The sequence below is a fragment of the Chinchilla lanigera genome, unplaced genomic scaffold (genome assembly GCF_000276665.1).
Source record: "Chinchilla lanigera isolate Chin_1 unplaced genomic scaffold, ChiLan1.0 scaffold00025, whole genome shotgun sequence".
Lineage (NCBI taxonomy): Eukaryota > Metazoa > Chordata > Mammalia > Rodentia > Chinchillidae > Chinchilla > Chinchilla lanigera.
Genome location: NW_004955426.1, coordinates 716,419 through 737,373, shown reverse-complemented (window position 1 = coordinate 737,373; position 20,955 = coordinate 716,419). Strand labels below are relative to the sequence as shown.

General features: G+C 42.9%; 1 protein-coding gene across 4 annotated transcripts in view; it reads left to right on the top strand.

Moving 5' to 3' along the window:
- Ctnnd2 (catenin (cadherin-associated protein), delta 2) overlaps positions 1 to 20,955 on the top strand; it is a gene marked incomplete at its 5' end in the record, with an annotated part of 372,103 nt that overhangs the window by 270,016 nt on the left and 81,132 nt on the right. For all 4 annotated transcript variants that reach the window (XM_013515022.1, XM_013515021.1, XM_013515020.1 and 1 more), the window contains 1 exon segment: positions 23 to 173. In XM_013515022.1, the coding sequence (XP_013370476.1) occupies positions 23 to 173 (151 nt within the window).

The window sequence follows — 20,955 nt, the reverse complement described above, 5'->3', positions numbered from 1 at the left end:
TTTGCCTTCCCTCTTTTGGCAGTGGTCAGTGTATATCAGAGCTGCTGTCCGGAAGGAGAAGGGCCTGCCCATTCTTGTGGAGCTCCTCCGAATAGACAACGACCGTGTGGTGTGCGCGGTGGCCACAGCGCTCCGGAACATGGCCTTGGACGTCAGAAATAAGGAACTCATTGGTATGTTTTCAGACCTACAGAATCCTCGCTGTTCAATGAAAACATTGTCTTGCTGGATCTATGCGGTTGAATTCAGATGCACAACATAAGGTGCAGAAGCAGTGCATTTATTAGAAGCCTCATGTGTTCCAGCTCTCTTGCTTTAAATCCAAGGAGCTGACTGATCTTTTAGAATTTCGAGGAAAATGCAATTTGTTGACATTTTTAATCCTTGCAAATTAAAAAAGACCACAACACTCAGCACTTAATCCTGCCATCTCAGTCTTCTGAATCTCTGTCAAGTTTCTTGTTTTCCACGTGATAAACTGAGGAATTCCCACAGGATGTACACTTCCAACTTATTTCAGATGAGAACACACTGGCTTCTTACCTGTTTTTTGTTTTTGTTTTTTTCTACTTCTCCCTGTGAACTACTGCGGACCTTTTATTAATGATGCATTAAGGTGGTAATACATATTTATTCAACAAATATTTATTCATTGCCTACTTTATGCCAAGCCTGTTCTAGACCCAGATTTACATCAATGAGTGAAACAGTCAGAGAGCCTTGTCCTTGTGGAATTTATAATTGAAGGAGAGATGGGCTATAAGTAAACAAACGAGTCCCATGATGTGCTAGAAAGGTTCTGCAGGGGGAAAATGAACCTGGGTAAGGGAGGCTGTCATTTGTTTCATTAAATGAAATTCATAGAACATAAAATGAACCATTCTAAAGTGTACAATATCAGTGGCATTGTTATGCTCCCAGTGTAACATAACCACCTCTTCCATCCTGTTCCCAAGTGGTTTCAGCACCCGAAGGAAACCCCAGGCGCAAGGAGCAGTCCCTCTCTGTCCCCCCCCCCCAGCCTCCGCTGCCGCGAACCTGCTTTCCTTCCATAGACGCCCCAGGTTATTGCCCAGACTAATTTTCCATCGATTTCCCCCTGTTTTCCAGGAGTTTTACTTTCAGACCTCATGCTTAAGTATTTCTTCCATTTTGAGTTGACTTTTGTATGTGGTGTGACAGATGGATCCATTGCTTGCCTATGTGGGTATCCCATTTAAGGTTGTGATTTTAAACGAGAGCTCAAGTTAAGAGTGCTGGGGGGGTAACACTTGAGCTACACCTGAAGGGGGAGGGAGAAAGAGCCTGGCCATGCAGATATTTAAGGGAAGGGAAACTCATGCTGCAGGAGTTGCTTCTGTTGGTGGCTTTTTGGAGTGGGAGACAAGAAAGAACCGGTGAGCTCCAGGCTTCAATGGGCCTTGTGTATCTGGAAAAGCGAGTGTTGAGAGGTCAGAGAGGCCTTCTGGTGCCCCTCTCTGCAGGCAGAATGATGCTCAGGCCAAGGCTGAATGAGGAACCCTCAGGACCTGCTGGGAAATAGCACAAGTCACCACCGACCATTGTCTCCCTGGGTAGATGTCTGGTACTGAGGAGACTGACAACAGGTAATAGGTGTCCATCAGCAGGACCCAGGGAGCTGAGAAGCTGGGACAACCACCATGGCTAAGGGACAGCCTCTTGTAATGTCTAGGAAACTCAGAGAAAGAGATGGGAAGGTACAGAGAGGCCCAGAGTCTATTCCTGGATCAGTTGGAAAACCAGGTATGACATACTAAACCCTTTGTGACCTGGGAACCAGATACTTTTTCTCTTTCAGTTCACAAAACTCATCAGATCCTCTAATAAAAACCAGAGTATTTGCAGAATTTCAACCATTCTTTATTCACAGTAAAACCCAGATTTCACATCTTTGTGTAATAAACATTTAGTCATTATACTTGCAGGAAATGAACTCAGTTTGATATTTATACTTACTTTATGTTTAAGTAAAATTTTTGTGAATTTTGCTTTATGTATTTAAACTGTACCACTAGCTAAAAAAGACAAAGTATCCTTTCCACAGACACTTTCCTTACACGGTTGTTTCAGACAGGATACTGTGAGTGCTTCCAAAATAATCCTATCTCTTCATAACATAGAAAAAAATCAATAGCTAATCAGTACACTGCCTAGATACAAACTACTAGGTATTGTGTGTTTGTGTGTTTTATTTCCTTTGGTGGATTAAAATATAGCAAAATAGTGAACTATTGATTGGTTTCCTAGCTCATAGGCATCTCTTCTTTCTCAGAATCCAGTTAGCTAGTACTCTGTCTAAGGCAGAAACACTCAGAGCTCCATACTGCCCTCGTCAAATTAAGCCTTTACTATCAAATGTCACCAGGCAGGAAATGGAGCCAGTCACTTAGAAACAGAAGTGAAAATATCGAAGTCACAGGCTTGACAGAGCCAGTAACTTTTTTCTTGCATGGAGAGAGCAGGAGCTATTAAAACAGCATTCAATACTCTTTAGGAGAAAGGAAATGTCACTTTTGCTAATGCTTTTACTTTAAATACTGTATCAAAGTAGAGACCTTTATAGGAAAGTGCTATATAACTTTAGACATTAGAAAAGAAAGCTGAAATGACTTCAAGAACAATAAGAAAAGAAATTAAATGTCGACATCTCTTTATCAACTCTTACCTAAAGCCTTGGTGGCTTCATCTGCTGTAGTGGCTTTCAAGACCATCTATATCCTGATGACCCACACAGATATCTTGTCATGGATGCCAGATCTCATGGCCAGTTGTTGGTCCAACTGCACTTAATTCTAAAGAGCATCTCAAATGCAACATCACCACAACTGGGTTCCTCCCAGGCCTGACCCTTCCACAGTCTTCCCAAGAATAGCAGATGGCCAACTGTTCTTTCTGGGGTCCAGGACAAACATCTTTGACTCATATGCCACCCACTGTCACAGCCTATCCTTCAACAAATCTAGTCTTCCTTCTGGATTTTCCCAGAATCTTTACGCTGTGTATATCTTTGTGACTTTCTTCCTGGTCTAGGACTGCCACAGACTCTCACCAGGGTTATTATCCTGGCTTCCTACCTAGCCCTCCTAGGACTTCCTTTACCTTCTGCAGTCTTCCCTCACAGTAGTAGATGTAGTTGTCCTGCCAAAGCATATGTCAGAAAATAGCATTTCCACACCCACACACTCCTCACTTCAGCCTAAAATTAAGACTTTACAAGGCACATACAGCTCTACCAAGCCCAGCTCCCTGGCACCTCCCCATCCCCACTTTCTATGCCTCTTGCCCTCAGTACCTGTGCTGTGGTGACTGGTTTACTCTGTTTCCTTCATCAGGGAACGAGATATTGCCTCAGGGCCTTTGCACTTACTGCTCCCTCTGGTGGAAATCCTCTTACTTTGGACATCAGCTCATCCCTCATCTCACTCAGGTCCTTAACCAAGAAAAGAGGGATTGGACACCAAACTTAACATGCTATGCCTGCCTCCTTCACCTGCTTGACTTTCATCCACAAAACTGATCACCTTCTAATGCAGACAGTCTGCCTTAGGATGGTTCCACTTATGATTTTCAACTGCAATATGCATTCCATAGAAACCACCTCGAATTGTGAAGTGTGATCTTTCCCTAGGACAGTGACGTGCAATCTGACTCTCTTGATATTGGGAAGTGGCCAAGAGTGGCATTTTCCAGCCAGCCACACAGTCAAGGGGGAAAACAACCCTCTAGCGTGCTGTGTTGCTATCCTATGATGTTCGGTAGATGATGTATTCAACGCATTTTTTAATTACAATCTTTTAAATTTACTGTCATTTATCAGAGCACCTATAAATAGCATAATACTTATTGGTATTCTTCTCAGCCTCCTTCCCCAGGGAATGTAAGCCCACTGAGGGCTGGAAATTGGGTTTTGTTAGGGGCTGGGGATTTAGCTCAGCAGCACAGTGCCTGCCTGGCAAGTGCAAAGTCATGAGTTTAATTCCTGGTATCAGAAAAACAAAACAAAACAAAACAAAACAAAACTGGATTTTGTTTATCAGTGTATCCCATGCACCTGGAGTAGTGTTCAGTCTATAATTGGGACTTGATTAATGTTTGCTGAATTAACAACCAAACTTTTTCTTGTCCAGTGATCATCTTAAAAAAAAACAAACAAACACCAACTCATTGAAACACTAAGGAATCAAATTAAATTTTAAAATTTGCTAAAGAAAAGGACTTTGTGTCAACAAATAATTAAAAAGCTATTTCAACTTTCTTGTTAAATTTACTAGATAAATGCATACACTCAAAACTTCAGAAAGCATCCAGTGTTTCCATCCTTGATTCGGCAGTTGCAGTTTAAATAACAGATCTCCCTAGATTGTTCTCTTAGTAGAGGAAGGGGTGTGTAGGCTTCCATGACTGCAGTGAAGGAATGGCTTCTCTTTCTTGGACTCCACTACAGGGAAAACTCCAAAGAAGCTATTGAACAACAACCACCCTACCCCATTCACTCTAATGAGAAGCAGACTGCAGCACTAAGAGGAACGCAGCATGCTCTGCTCTCTCTTATCTTCCCATTTGGGTTGTTTCCATGGTTATGTGTACGTCTCTGAACTGGTGATAAATATGCTATAGATAGAGCTCTATGTTCTCCTTAATGACACAGCACAGCGGCCAAGGTTAATGCACATCCGTACAGTTCTTTGAAACCTTCAGAAGTGTTAATTATCTTCCTGAGTAGGAATGATTTTCAAAAATAATGGTAATAATTAACTTCAGTGAAAAGGGCCAACAATATTGTATCACGTCCAGTTTAGCAAACTGCCACCCATTTCAGCACTTGGACAATTCCTGATAAAAGTGGCAGGCATTTATTATACCCCAAATCACACTTTCTGCCAACAAAGAAACACAAGCCAACAAAACAAAACCCTCAACATCATAAGAGCACCAACTAGCTTCCCATTTATTCAAATCCCGGCTCACAGCGGCCCCTCCTGCGGATGGCTACTCTTTCAACTCAGAGCTCTGGTGGGTAACACCCACTTGAGAAGACATTCTTTCCTTTATCACCACTGTGTAATTGCGTCCTTGCATAGCCTTCTAGTTTTATCATGTATGTATTTCATCCTCTCCTGCGAAATAACCAGGGAGAAATCTGGTTAGGGTTAGGGTTAGCGTTGTATTTATATATGTCCTAGAACTAGTGCCTAGAACTTTGCTCTACCCGTAAGAAGCACTGAGGACGTGTTCACTGAAAGTTCACTGCTGAATGAATAACACAGGTTATTTATTATGAAAAATGGGTCTAGAGAAGGCTTGGGGAGTCCTAGTTGGAGAGAGTAAGGGGCTGAGGGAATGTCTTTTTCCACTTATTTCCATGGAGTCCAAAAGCAGAAAAAAAGATCCTCAGCTTAGATGTTCCCTGGAGCCCAGAACTCTAAGAAAATGTATTCTGCTGCTCCTGTTGCTGCTGCTGCTGCCGCTACTTGGGAAGAGATTTGAGATTGTGTGGGAAGTAGCTGCACTTTCTGTATGTGACTTGATCTCTGCCAGAACTAGGTGTTGGCAGGACTGCCACACCTATCTGGGGAGTGTTGGCAGAGCTTGCAGAGCAGCCCGCTTGGCCTGCCTGGGTGGTGGCTGCTTACCATACTTCCCGGCATGCCAGCCAAGGCTGGGAAGCTGTGAGCATCCTCTGACTCCCTTGTGTGCCTTCCTAGGCTGACAACCTCTTCAGGAGGCTGGCCCTTCCTGCGTGCCAGGTCCTTTTCTCTCATCTTTCTGTGCCATGCAGGACTTTTTCCTCGCCTTCTGTGCCCACTTCCCAGTCTACTCACCACCTTTGTAAATCTGTCGGAATATCTCTCCCACTGACTGCCCTACACATTCATAATCCGTGAGCCATTTTTTGCATCTGGCTAACTCTCTTTTCACTTTCTCAATTAGCTGAGCTTATTTCTGTCTAGGAAATCTCTTCTTGCCTGTTTCAGACTCAGAAGGGTGCAGGACAGAACCTGACTTTTCCTAGGATCAGGATAAAACCATTTGGTACCATGTGGACCTGGAAAGATGGAAGATAAGAGAATTGAAAGTCCTCATTTGTGCCCAGAAGTAGGCATCTCGTGCATGCCTCCCCATGCTAATGAAATCATGAGCAGAATAAGGGTAGTGTCTTGTCTCAGAGTTCAGTACTTTTTAAACAGTAAATCCATTGTTATTCCTTTCTCCCTGCAGATCATTCACACCATCCATTTCATTCTTCTGCTCAGGGAGCAGTGGAAGCTCAGTCCTTCTTAGCTTTCTGTTCCTGCCCCAACCTGTTTTAAATATCCAGGTAAAAATTGTATCTTTCCAGTCTAAAAGTTGTTTATGAACAAAGATTGCTGGTGTTATTTAAAAGACAACATAAAATGTTCTGCTTTTATCTCAAAGTAAAGTATGACTAAGACAAGTGGAAATGTTGTCCAGAGAACACCAATCACCCCTCCTCCCATAGCAGATCTCATAGTGACAAAAGTATTTTCCTTAACAGAACTGAGATGGAGGTAGTAAAAACACTAATGATACATCTTCATCATGTCCTTAATGTTGCATAGCTTTGTATTCATTTCATTTAGTGATGCTACAGCTGAATAGGTATCCATGGAATTTTAGCACTGGTAATACTTACCTTTATCCAAACTTTGAAATGTATTGAGCATGACAGCATGTTCCTTAGGGAATAAACAGATACCTACAACTGTGTCCCACCTCCATGAAGAGTCACTCCAACCACTAGTGAGGAAGTCATTCCGTGAGGTGTGTCTGAATTCCACAGCCTAGGAATGAAATTCAACCTTCGCATCATCCTTTCCATGTTTGGAATATCATTCTGCATGCCTAGGATCTCCTGGAAAAACTGGAAAACAGAAGGTTCTAAAATCTTGTGCATGTCTATCAGTCAAAAGAGAAACGTGTGTGCTTTATTACTGTCAAATATTATGCCAATGGCTTGCATATGACAAAATTCCCTGGAGTACAGGCACTCCAACTAGGGACAGGACCTCTTGAAGACCACTCACCATATGACACCATAGGCACTTCTTTCCTGGGCTCTTGACCCTAGTCAGTCCATGCCCAAGAAAAGGCTCTCAGAACTTCCCTGTAACCCAGGGATATGAGTGTGGTTTTTATTACCAGGACAGTGAGCTTCGCTTCATTAAGGAATATGAGGAAATTTTAGCAACATACCTTCTCTGCTTTTCAAAACATGCTCTTCCATCCTGGGCAGATGTTATTTTAATTAAAACACTGCAATTTCAGTTAGTATTTTAAGAAGAAATCTGATTTCCAGACAAGGTGATTTATCAGAGCACTCTCTGCAAGCTTGTTTTAATAACTTGACTTCAGAAGCCAAATTCTAGCAGAAGGAAAACTCTGTACTTTGGCCAAAACTTTGCATCTTCAGAATAGGTGGCTGTGTTAGAGTCCTCATCTCCTAACCTCCAGGACCTAATCTCCTGAATGTTGCCCCCCCGCCACTTCCAGTGAGGCCATGGGAACTTTGTTAATTAACTCTGGACACCTATTGGGGAGTTTTAGTGGCTGGATTTGGCAGATAAGAATTCCTTGGAAGGGGAGTTGTAAATAAATCAAAAAGCCAAGAACTATTTTATTAAACAAGACCTTAATGATTCATCCCTTCTACATGTAGGGAAAAGGCAAAACTGAGAAATTTCCAGTTGATTCAAATTCAGTACCTCAATTTAAATTAGGCCTTAAAAGAGATAGATTAGCTGATAGATAGACAGATAAATAGATAGATAGATAGAGATGAGAGAGAGAGAGAGAAGAGATGCATCCAACTTTATTTTGACGAGTTAGGTGTTTATTCTATGCCTGGTCAAACAATTTCAGCAAAAAGCTTTAGAGAAGATGAATGGGAAATGAAATGGCTCTCATCAAACACCCCAACCAAACCTTGAAACTCTAAATATAGAAAAGAGGATTTTAAAAGGATGATGTTTTAGCAGGATAATGTTTTTAAATTGGATTCCCTTTAAAGTGTGGTTTGCTGTCTTCCTTCCTTGCTAAAACAAAAAAAATTTTAAGTCTTAATCATGTGGGAAGAAATGGTTATTTTTACTCTCTAATACTAAAAATAATAAATTAGAAGAGAGTTTGAAAATTGAAAGATGAGTCCTCTTTTAGTCATTCTGGGTTGTGTTTGGTTATATTTAGCCTGTGGGTTCTGGGGCAATGACAGGACAAGAAAGACAGCTCTAGGTGGGCACTCAGCTAAGAGGAAAGGTGTGGGCTGGCATCCTAAACCAAAAGGGCAATGGCACTGCCCTGGAGGACACATAGGCCACTTAGAGGAGGAAGCAGGCATGGCAGCGAGATGAACGGAGGAGCTGCGGCCAGCAGGAAGGGCACAGCAAGCCACCAGGAGAGAGGCCAGGGACCCAGGGAAGAGCTGGAAGTGTGGAGATACAGCCCCAGAAGTGGGTTGGGTCCCTTGAGGCCAGGCAAGGGTGCTGGTCTGTAAAATGGCACAAGCAGCAAAAGCAGATTTTGCTCCTGAACTCAATATGTCAAGAAGAAAAGTTTTGTTCTGCTCCTCATGCCAGACAGGGGTGAACAGGACATTTAGTAAGAAGAGAGGAGAGGCAACCAATCGGGTAATTCCTAGCACAAACGCCTCAAAGTGTCCTAAAAGTGTTTTTAAGAAACAGAGTGGAAACTCAGAATTTTTTTCTCTTATATCCTAGAAAGTTCATGAAGGTTTATTGTTTTATTGTTTATAAGGAAAGCCTAGATATTTCTCTAATGTAAAGTAAAGTTTTTGCCGGGCACGGTGGCACACGCCTGTAATCCCATAACTCAGAAGGCTGAAGGAGGATCATTTCGAGTTCAAGGCCAGCCTGGGCTACAAAGTGAGTTCAAGGCCAGCCTGAACTGCATAGCAAGACCCTGTCTCAGAAAGACCAAAAAGAAAAAAAATTCAAATAAAATAGTTTTCCTATTCAGTTGTGTATTATAATATGTTCACACAATATCAGGTAACATGAGTGACTTTGAAGATTTGTGTGCTGACATGCATGATGTCCCTTGCATACCAAATTGTACCACATTGGTCATTTGATGTAGGCAATGGGACTTGGGTGCACACAGATTGGGCTGATGCAGACATATGCTAATGTGCAGTGCACTGGTTTTATATCAGAGTCAATATTGCAATTCCAATGTTAGAGATTATTCAATGTGCAAGGTAGATCAAAAGATAAAAATCCCCCATCGTCCTCACCTTGACACAAGACAATTTACTTGTCAGAAAGTTATGGCCATGAAATAGAAAGTTGTGGTATTAAGTTTTTTTAATTGACTATGAAGTCCGTAGACTAATACCTCCCGAGTCTCTGTGAGTCAGGTCCATCTTTAACCTTATTAACTCTTGAAATGTTAGAAAGTCAATACTTGCAACTTCAAACCATCATCAACTGTCCTTTCCAAATCCTACTTTTTTGTTTGCTCCCATTTTCCCAGCGACAAAGGAATCAAACTTGATTTATTTTCTCCCTGGTCTTTATCCCCACGCAGTAAATCTTCCAGGGTGTCTTCTTGAAACTTAGTGTTCCTGGCATCCTCCTTCCGTTTCCTCTGCTTGTCACTTCCGCCCCAGCCCACAGGAAATCAAGCCCATGCAGCCCCTGACATCCGCGGAGCCCCTGCTCTTCAGCTTCTGGCTTTCCCACACACCTCCCCCCTCCCGCGTCACCATGGCCACGCTGAGCCCTTGTAAAGGGCTCCACCGAGGGGACATTCAGTGTTCACTTGATGTAAATGACACACAATCAATCCTGTTGTTGAAATTTATTCAGTAGAATAGTTTTTCCCAGAGAGCTGCTGTGCTTCATAGTCCAGTTTGCACATCTTTCTTCCAGCCCTGTTCAACCCCTCCAGAAGCATTTCACACACTTGTGTACCGCGATTTCGGAGATGAAGCTTCCGCGGTTTTCTTCCTGCGCCTTTTATTTTCCTTCTCCTCTCCCCTTTGGCTGCTCCTCGCCCTCTCTTTACTCCAGGGGTCTGTCCTCAGGAAGACCTTGTGCTTTATGTCTCATTTCTTCTTGCCGGTTTTATATAATTCACAGATCTGGTACACATTCTCTTCTGCTTGAAGAATGTTCTTCCAAACTTTTTTACAGTATGGATTCTTCTTTCTCACTTCATGCTTTAGTTTTGGTGATTTCTAGAAATCTGTCTTCTCATTCACTGTTCTTTCAAGCCCTACTTCTAAACCTCTGTAAAGATCATTGTGTAAATCTCTCGTTTCCGATACCATATTTTCTAGTTCTAGCATTCCCATTTGTTTTTTTTTCTGATAGTTTTCATTTTCTCTGCCGAATTTCTCCTTTTTTCTCATATGTTGTCCATTTTACCACTACTCTTTTAACGTGTAATGTAGATAAAAGTCCATTCTGCACGTTCTAAAACCTGGAGTAGAGTGGATTTGTCACTAATGGCTACCTTTTCTCTTGATTTTTAGTCATATTTTCTTCCTTCTCTGCATGTCTCATTATTATATGTCTGGAAATTTAAAATAATATCACAGACTAAATGAAGTAACTCCTTACTCCCAGAAAAGAACACCCTATTTCTTCTACTGGGTCCCTAAACTGGAGGGCTGGATTAATCAAATGCACATCCAAACCTCAGTGAAATTAGTTTATCCCTACATTTCAGAGGCCACAGCAGTTTCATCAGTATTCTGGCTACATTTGGGCTTGGAAACCAAGCACCTACATATTCCAGAGACTTTGGTTTGTAAAATGCTGGCCAGCCTCGTCACCAGTGGTCTGAGCCATGAGAGATCTTTCTCTCTCTTTCCTTCTCCTTCCATTTCTTCCCCCTCCTTAATGCGCAGCTCAGCTGCCAGCTTCGGGGCTCAAAACATCAGCTGTATTCTCCAAGCCTAGTATAAGGTTGCCCCCACCACCTCCGTACCTCCTCCATTCTCACCATTCCTCAGTGCACAGCCGATCTTGCACGGCACACTCTCCCCTCTGTGCCTACCGGTACCTTTCTCAGCCCCTCTCCACCCCTGCAGCTACTTCCCCACCCTCATCGCTCCTTCACTTCCGCTCCTAGTTTCTCCTTACTATCTTCAAACACAAATTCCTGTCCCACTTTTTAAAAAAAGCCTTTCTGTGAGAACTCTAATTTTGCCCCCTTTGAACATTTCATGTTATCTATGTATTCCAAATATAGCACTATGTGCAACACCTTTGAGTCCATATTACTCAGCTGTAGTGGAGTCATCTCCTTAACCAAGCCAGTGGCCCTTTAAGAACAAGAAGGGTGTCTTTCTCTGATCTCACTTCTGGTGTTTCTTCTGAAAGCCCGACTCTGCCTTGCAGCGTGCCGTTCACGGACGGTGGCACGTGTTGTGTAGCTTCTGTCCGCGAGGGTATGGGCTCCACAGCCCACGGAGTTCTCCCCTTGCACTGCTAGAGCCCCAAGCACGGGGCTGCCCTGGTGTCCAGGAGACATGTATCAAGTATGATTTGAACACATAAAAAGACAAAGTCGTAATATTGTGATATCACCAACCAAGCTTTAATTGCCATATATACATTTGCCTGATTATTTTAAATGAGGCTACAGTTACACCCTGTAGCACAGCTTCTCTTCCACCTGAGACCTACCTGCCCTCACCCCCCGTCTTTACCTGAATTTACCATCTCTGCACCCCTAAGAAAGAATGTGGTTTTTAACCTTCAATATCTGAGCTCACCAGAGCCTATCCCAAGAGAGATTCATACATGGACATTTATTTTAAGGTACTCTTTAGGATCCTAAAATTTTCAAGCTTGAGAATTACTGATTTAGAGTCTGCAAAATATTGCCTAGATTTAAAAAAAAAATGCTTACCTCCTAGAAAACTCTCTCCTTCCAATTTTGATTTGATGATTAAAGTTTAAATTTAAATGTTTTTCTCTGACGTATTCCAGTTCTTTGGTCAGAAAAGATAGCAGCTTTTCTCCGGAAAATGTACTGATCTGATCTTCCTCCTTATATTACTATATGTAGGGCCGGGGATGCAGCTCAGCAGTGCAGCACCTGCCTGGCAAGCGAGAGGCCCTGAGTTCAATTCCTGATACCAAAAAAGGAAAAAGAAAAGAAAAGAAAAAAAAAAACAGAAGTTATATTATTGTATGTAATGGATAGTCAAATGAACAAGTGAATAGTCAACTTCAGCTAACGTTGCCACTAATGATATTAATATCCATAGTCAAAACAAAGTTTAATTTTGGTATATATGTGTATACACAGATTCTATATAATATATTGAATATATTTAATAATATAATATAAAATAGGACTATCTAGTGGTTATTCATCCCGTTTTCAACACACACATGATCTTTCATAGTATTACAGTTTAGCAAAGGATTCTAACTTCACCTTCCTGGTTAGTAAAGCCCTTTATATTCAAAGACCATCTTAATCAAGAGGACAGACTTAAAGTACTCACTAAGCATGTTAAACTCAAGGGTGACTCTGACAGTAGCATGCAGGGGCAGCTACAGAGACCCTCTGGGTGGTTCTCACGGTAAGGACTCCAGCTGTCCAAGTTCCTCCCACTCAAACTGCAGAGTTGGGGTGCTGCTGTCCTTCCTCTGTCTCCCGGCAAGCTCTGGGCTTTGCTACTCGGTGGAACAGGGAAGCCTAGTGCTCTGAGCAGTCCAGATATCCCTCCTGCACTGCTGCCCAGGGTCTCTGAGGTTTGTCATCACTTAGCTATGGTTAGGGAAAGGGAAAGGCCACCCTTGGTGTCTCACTGTGCAAGCAAAGGAGAATAAAAATGAGCAAAAAGGAAAACATATTAATACTTCAAGATACAATCCTAGCTTCCCTGTGCTCCACCTATCCATTACATGTCTCTGTGACCTACAGTACTTTTTATGATTAAAGTTACCTTTCACTCCCCACATCCAGCTGTCCCCGGTATCAGCAAGGAATTGGTTCCTGAGCCTCAGACCATGCCGAAACCCATAGGCGTTCAAGCCACTTGCATAAAACAGCATCGTCTGGTCTGCATGTAACCTGCTCACTTCCTCCCCAAGCTTTAGTCCCCTCTAGATGCCTTGAGATACCCAACACGATGCAAGTGCTATGGAAGTGGTTTACTAGCCTTATATGCTCAGTACTGATGCAATTTTGTCAACATTTTCAGTCCTCCTTACTCAGTCTGCAGCTGTGGAACCAGGGAATGTGTAGTATTCCTGGCTGCTACCTTAAACCCTGTACTGGAATGATTTGTAAAATATCTTTTCTTTGGTGCACAGCGGAGATGCAACAGTGTGTGCTTTGAGCGCTGTTGAATCTTTGGGAGAGGATTTCTCAGAAGCTCTTCCACCTTGTCTCCTTCCCTTGGTGCGCAGGCCACCTCAGCTGTGGCGAGACGCTGATTAGGCCCCGTGGAGAGCAGACTTTTCACCTTCCTCCTTTGGTGGGCTGCTCCTCTACTAACCTAAGGGATGGCAGACCTTGGAGAGACCCGAGGTGTAACCCAGTTGTCCGCACTGAGCTCTCCTCAGTTGGCCTGATACTGCCCAGCCAGTGCCACCTGTCACCTTCTACTGGGACAACCCACCTACCCAAAAGAGCAATATTAGAATTATATTTCTTTCTCACTGATTCTTGCTATTGGCTCAGGCTCAGGGAGAGGAGGTAGTAGATAAAAAAAGATAGAGTAGGTAATGAATATTGGCAAGGATGTTTGTTGAATGAAGAAGAAAAGAGTATTCTTTCTAAAGCATCTTCATGGGGGAAATAAGGGAATTATTCAGTTATCTGCTTCTCATTAGGTAAAAGACTAGGTTAGTTAAAAGTCACTTAAATTACAAAGCAGAGGATTTCCTCCAGATCGATATTTTAAATTTCAGGCATGTCACTGTGCTCCTCTGGATTGGGATAGCAGTGATCTCTGAAAAACAGATGCAGAGGATGAACGCTGAGCATTCAGTAATTAAGCACAATTTGAGACACAGCTCACCTTCAATGGGTAAATGACCTCCCACGCACACGTATGACTTTACCCATGGTACTGAGGCACAAGGGGGACGGGGCAGAGTGAGCCAGGCTTTGTTTTCTTCCCACTTTGGCTGAAGGGTGCACTTCTGGCTCTCCTGCTTTTTCAGTCTCCCACAAGGTTCCAAAGGCCACCCTGCCCCCCTCCACACACCCCGGGATCTGGCAGAGATGCAGAGGAGCATCTGAAGGTGTAGGGATGGGAGGGGAGTTTCAGAGACCGACCTGTAGCTATGAGGTAGTGAGAGCGACAGCCACAACCAGTCCTTCTTATTAATCCAAACCGGAGAAGGAAACAAGTCACCAGACTAACATGTCAGCTGGCTTGAGCAGGAACCATGAGATTGAACCACACCCTGCTTTACCATGTGTTTCCCTTATGTATTCTGCTGGACTCTCAGGGTGGAATACTACAGCTCTGGTTTGTTCTGAGGCAAAGGCACATGATCTTAGGCCACACAGGCAACAAAGCCAGATGGGCCCAGGCTTGGGGTGGGGCTTTGGACAGCCGTGGGCCAGTTCTGGCCTGAATTGTGGGGCGAGTGGGGTGTCCTAGTCTATCAGGGATACACATCTTAGAAGGCTCTGGTGACCTCTGTCTCTTCTCATCTGTCCACTGTGCCCCACAGTCTCACTTCTTACCTGTGGGTGAGAAGTTCCCAGCCACTGGTCTGTTCTGAAATCTGCGGGTTCAGGGCTTTCACATCTGACATCTGTTATCTAGTCTCCTCCCAGCTATCTAGTGATAATATTTTAGTCTCTGCTCAGTTTCTTTCTAAATCCAAAGGCAGGTGAGAGTCCTTAGTTTGAACACAGGGAAGAGAGGACTCAAGTAGGTGCCTATGAATGGCCCCACAGCAGGCTGATGAGCCGGTGTCCTAACTTGGAGAAGGGAAAGAGAATGAAATGGTTGTGAGCACACTGCCTCGCCCACCCCTAGGAGGGTCTGTGTTTCCCTTCATCTCCTAAAGGCCTTTCTGCCCACTTTCTTAAGCTCTGGAGTCACAGCATTCAGTCACTAGTGTTCCCCTGGTCCTGTCCCCGCCCCCTCCCCGCACTTAGCAATCTCCACAAGAGAAAGTTCCCTTTTCTCATCCAGGGTCCCCCAGGTGGCAGGCCTGTGTCAGTTTGCTGATGGGGAATCCATGACAGAATCACTAAGAACAAGGATGTGCCATTATTTGCTTGTTAGCTTTCTAAAAGACTTTTGCATACCTGTTTACCAGCTCCCCCCTACACAAACACTGTATTCCAAGAATATATTTCCATATGGCATTTTAAATATAAAATGGACATGTCCTTCTTTTTAAATACATTGAAGAAATCTAAACACCCCAATGGTTTAACATCCTCCATCATCGTTTTTAATAATATGTGAGCAAATTTTTCACTGTGTTAGAAATTCCACATCATTCCTTTTGCTCCTTGAACATGTGACCTTTCCACAATCCCCCAGATTTTACCCAGATTAATATATTTTATGATTGATAGTCTCTTATTGATCATTTTCTCTACAAAGTATATACAAATTAAAATGTAGTTTTAATACTTACAGTATCAGGCTATATATTAAAAATTTCTTATGGATTAAGTTATTGCTATAGTTATTAGAATACAACTAATTGAATAGCATGTATATCATAAATCTTGATTAAAATTATTAAATATAAAAAGTAAATTATATTGGAAATTCATTCCTTAGATGGATGAGCTTTCTTTCCCCAATCAATTTATATATTCAAAAATGAATATTACTTATTGCTTAAATAAGCAGAGTTCTGATTTTTCTGTTCTCATTATTGTTTTGTTTCAATTTTATAGCTTTAAATACCAAGAAACACTCACATACCTAAAATGAAGGGCAGAAAGATCTTTCCTTAATCATGACATTTGTTTCTTTGAACTTCTTGTACATTGAACATTTCATTGGGATCCGTTATCAGAAGTTCCTTTTCATTATCTCTTAACTGATAACTTGATGTAGTTCCCCTCTGATTTTGTTGAAGGTAAAGAATTGGAAACCACATTATTCGAAAAAAGGTGAATCACCCATTGCTAGAATTCTTTACTTTGCAAATCAGACCTGGGCACTATGTGGTACCCTGGTTTCATCTCGAGCCATTCCAGAGCAGGGAGAGAGCTGACTTGGTGTATAAATCGAGAAAAAGGCAATTGTGAAAGAGTGGGCACATTCTTAAGCAGATGGGCCTCTCTGTAATGATGCATCGAGAAGCTGAGAATCCAAAATGGAGTCTCTAAACCCTCAAGTCTTGGATGCCCCAGGCAGGCTTCATGAAGACCCCAGTGCACATAGACTCTGTTTAGGGACCACCTCCCCTGCAGAACCTAACCTTGACACAACCGTAGCTGTGACCTTGAGGTCATACCGCAGAGCTAAAGGTTAACATTGGAAAACTGTGCCTCTCCCTTGAGTGGGGCCAGTTGCCACTTCTGAGCTGCAGCCCCCCAGAGGGAACTTAACAGAAAGAGAGACAGCCAACTGCATGGAGTGAAACAGCAGGCAAGATTTAAGGCTTACATTTGAAGCTAATTAGAACCACAGTACAAATTTTATGCTAGATCATAATTTCTTATCTACATATAGAGATCATTATTGGGACAATGAATGCAGTATTTAAAACTTTCTGGGAACCAATTAAATATGAAGAAGTCCAACTTTCAGACTGGAAGTGCTGCAGGTCAGCTGTCATAACACAGAAGTCTGATGTGATTGTTTAATTCAATTGCCAAGGTGCTGTATGAAAAAAATATTTTAAAGGTTTAGCCTCATTTTCTCCTTGTCTGTTGGCATTCAACATGTGGAATTACTTTATCTCCTTATTCATTCATTCCCTTTCCTCATTCATTCATTCATCTGGCCAATATTTACTGAGTACTTACTATGTGCAAACTACAGTGCAGCATCAAAGTTTCTGCTTCATGGAACCGGCAGGCTAGAGGTGAAAACAGTTTCTGAAGCAAGCAAACAGTATTTACTCTCTGCTTTGGATATGAATGAAATTATAAGGAGAAGGGATTGCAGAGTGACAAAGGGGAAGAAATGCTGAATGTGGGGGGTCAGGAAAAGACACTATGAGAAGGATATTCCTGAGCAGGAAGCAGAGCTGGTCTTTAAGCCACCTCAGAGACAGCTTTCTGTGCAGTTGCAGCAGCAAGGGCAAAAACCTGTGTGCAGAGGGGCATGGCCTGCAGCAAAAACAGGATGAGGTCAGGGATGATATAACTGGCAGATGAGTAGCAGAAGGTCAGAGGCCCTGATTTTGTTGAAGGTAAAGAATTGGAAACCCTTTAGGGGAATCCCTTTAAGTCCCGGTAAGGAATTCGTATTTCCCCATTGAGGGGTTGTCTAGAGGAGCATGGTTGGATTTACATTGACATCTCTGGCCACCAGCTGGATGCTAGAACAAAGACAAAAAGGGAAAGCAGCGACGGCTGGGTTTCAGAAGTCTAGGGAAGAAATTATGGTGAACTAGACCAGCAGAGGAGATGGGGAAGAAATTTTAAAGTTGGGTTTAGCAGAACATGCTGAGGGGTGGAGAAGAAGATGCTGCAGGTAGGGAAAGGACCGAGGAGAAGAGGGAGTGATAGAAGCAGAAGTGTGACTTGGCACTGAATGTCTGAAATGTGCATTAGATATGAAAGGGGAGGTGCTGAGCAGGAAGCTGATGATATTAGTTTAGAACTTGGGACTGAGATACTCATCTGTGTTGTCAGTGCAGTGAAAAGATGTTTAAAAAAAAAACTCATAAAGGGCCAGGGATATAGTTCAGCAGCACAAGCGCCTGCCTGGCAAGTGCAAGGTCCTGAGTTCAATTCCTGGTACTAAAAAAAAAAAGATGTTAAAGTCATGGTGCACTTATGTTAATTCTCTAAACGCAGAAACATCTACAGGAAGCCTCATCTTAAAATACTGCATCTACCCACAGGTAGATGGGCATTCTGTGGCTCATTAGCTGAAGACAAGTTTCTTACCTAATTTTCTTCTTTTTTGTTTTTGAATACAAAAAAGATAATGTTTTTTTGTGAAAAGATCTGAGACCATGTATGGTCACATAATTTTAGGATAATCTGCAAGTCATATTGTGGAGTACTTTGAAGGTTGTCTTGCTTGTTTAAGTACAACCCTGAAATATGAGCCTGTGCCTGAACTACAGTTGAGACCTCCTGGCTTCTGATTCACCCTAGGAGAAAATAGTGCAGAGGGAGTCAGATGTGACTGCTGAGAGGTCTGTGTTACTATCCAGTAGGCTAGACCCTCTTGTTTGGTATTATTTGTCTTACTTCTATTCATTAGGCTCATTATTCTGGATGGTCACATTTTACTACTGCAACTTCAATCTGTCAGGTAATTTGTGTGTGTATGTAGTCATCCCTTAGTGTAGTACTTCAGGAACCTGATGAATCCCTGTAAACAGAATGGCACACCTAGTCATTCTGTCTCATTCAGTTTTCCATGTGGCAGAAATTATTCTAGAGGCCCACCTGTGAAGTGCCAAGTTATTTATCTATGAAGTATATTATAATGAAAATAAATGGAAATGCCTCCCCACTAGGACCTTTATAAATGCAGCGGGGGGAGCTGCCTGTCCTCCACACCACCCAGACAAATGCTCTGGTTGGAAATTTATCTTCCACTCTTCAGCTGTTTGCAGGTCTTGGCAGGAGACTTTGTCAAACATTTAGAAGTGAAAATAGCCTGTGGTGAGGAAAATGCTGTAAGGCATATAAATCTAATTGCTAGAGAACCATTGACGCTACCTTGTAGTCAAGCTCACCTTATTCTCTAGGTGGAGGAAGTATTTTAATCCTTTTTCAATTCTATGTAAGGAGAAAGAGAGAGAAGAGAAAGAGAGATGTTTCTGTTATACTTTCTCTTTTAAATTCAATCCTTTCCCCCCATTCATTTGAAATTTAGTTGGCTGTGGGTGAATGATTGTCTTAATCTATACATATCTTTGTATACCACAGGAGTTTTTATAAGAAACATGAATTTTGTCCCAAGCTATTTTCAGAGATGTATGTGACTCACACAGAATGGAAAATCATCCTGGTTCTGTCTTCAAATCATGGTTGCTCTGCCTTCCAATTCCCAGTAGATTTTTTTCAACATTTGCTTGCTTATAGCTGAGTTCTTTAGTACTGATGTTCTGCATAACTCACCTGATTAAGCAAATCAGTGTACCCCCTTCAAATTAACCATTTCCTCTGGTCCCCGTGGTGCTGCTTCCTGGTTTTGGCAGCCTGAAAGTCAGTCCTGGAACAGTTGCCCTGTTCCTAGGGTAGTGTGCTGGAGGAAGCGTGCAGACAAATGTACATGACCTTCTGCAGTGTGGATCAAGGGCCAGTCATGGTCGTACATGGGGAGATTTCATGGCAGTGTAACGCAAGGCAGGATTTCACACAGAGATAAGGGGAATGATTCTCAGCGTGTGATCACCTCCACAAGCATTTAGAGTGATACCTGCTCTGCGTGTCCCCCAGAGCACTTACATCTTGCTCTCTGACACAAGCTCCAAACTTCAGTCTGTCTCCAAAAGCTTTGCAGGTAGTTTTGATGCTTAGTGGCAGCTAAGCATGATGGATCTACCTGGTAGTGTGTGAGCACTCAATAGATCAGCCTCTCCTCCTAGGAATGAGGCTGCGGGCTCACATTATGGAGGTACTGCTTACTGAGCTCTAAGTTATTCTTTACAAAGGTTTTCAAGAGTCCAAAAAGAAACCCAGGCCAAGTGCAGCTAAGACTCTGCAATGAGCCCATGCTTTCCAAATACATGACTGATTGGAGGGACAATTCTATCGTTATTTTGAAATAAGTTATATGAATTCTGTGAAGTTCTGGTATGCACTAAGCAGAAATAAGGCTAAAAAATATTTCTCAAATTCATTTAAATTGATCGATTCTATGTCTCACTGTCCAGTATTCTTCAGTAGTAATCTGAATTCTGTAGAGAACGTTAACTGAGAGATTACTATATTCAAGTCATCTTGCTAAATGCTGTGATTCACTACTGGACAATTGTTTAGGTTCCAAGTTTAAAAGAAGATTCACCAGTACTACTGAGATGTGAAGGAATTATTCTCAGGAGTGAAAACCATTGTTGGAATGTCTCACCCTGATTTCAGCATGAACATAGTGATGGCCTGCTGATGGGAGACGTCCCTGCCTAGTTCCGCAGGCCGGGGTCCCAGTGGGCTGCAGTTACACACAAGAACCAACTGGAGCTCCATGTTCGTGGGTGTCTTAGTCACATTCTCATCCCTGGGGCTCAGCACTCAACATCCCTAACTTAAATGAGGAAAGGTTTATTTGGGGCACAGTTTTTAGAGAACTCCGTCCATAGTTGGCACCAAAGCAGAAACAGAGTAATGGAAGGGTTTCTGGTCATGGTGGCCCGGAAGCTGAGAGGGAAGGGAAGCGCTGGGGAATGAGAACACCCCCTTCCACGTCACCCCTGCGGCCCGGCCTCCCTCCTCACAGCACCTTCAGCTACGCATTCGTCTGTGGTTCAACACACATGTGAGCTTAGAGCCCCCGTGATCCAATCACCTTTCCAAATCCCCGCCTCTGAACACGCAAGACTTCTGGGGGTTGCTCTTGATCTAAGCCATAGCCGTGCATGAACCACATGACCACATGACCGCGTGTGCTGCGACCACAGTAGCAAACAACTGTCCAAGCGGAAGTCACCATGGTGTTGCAGGTGGGTCCCACCCCATCCTCAACGCAGGCAGACATGCCCTGTGAGCCAGTCCTCTGGTCAAGTGGCTCGGGCTCCCTGCTGTGCTTCCAAGGCCATCCACAGTGTTCTCAGATGCAGGCTGATAGTGATCCCGTGCCTCTGTCTCAGGCTC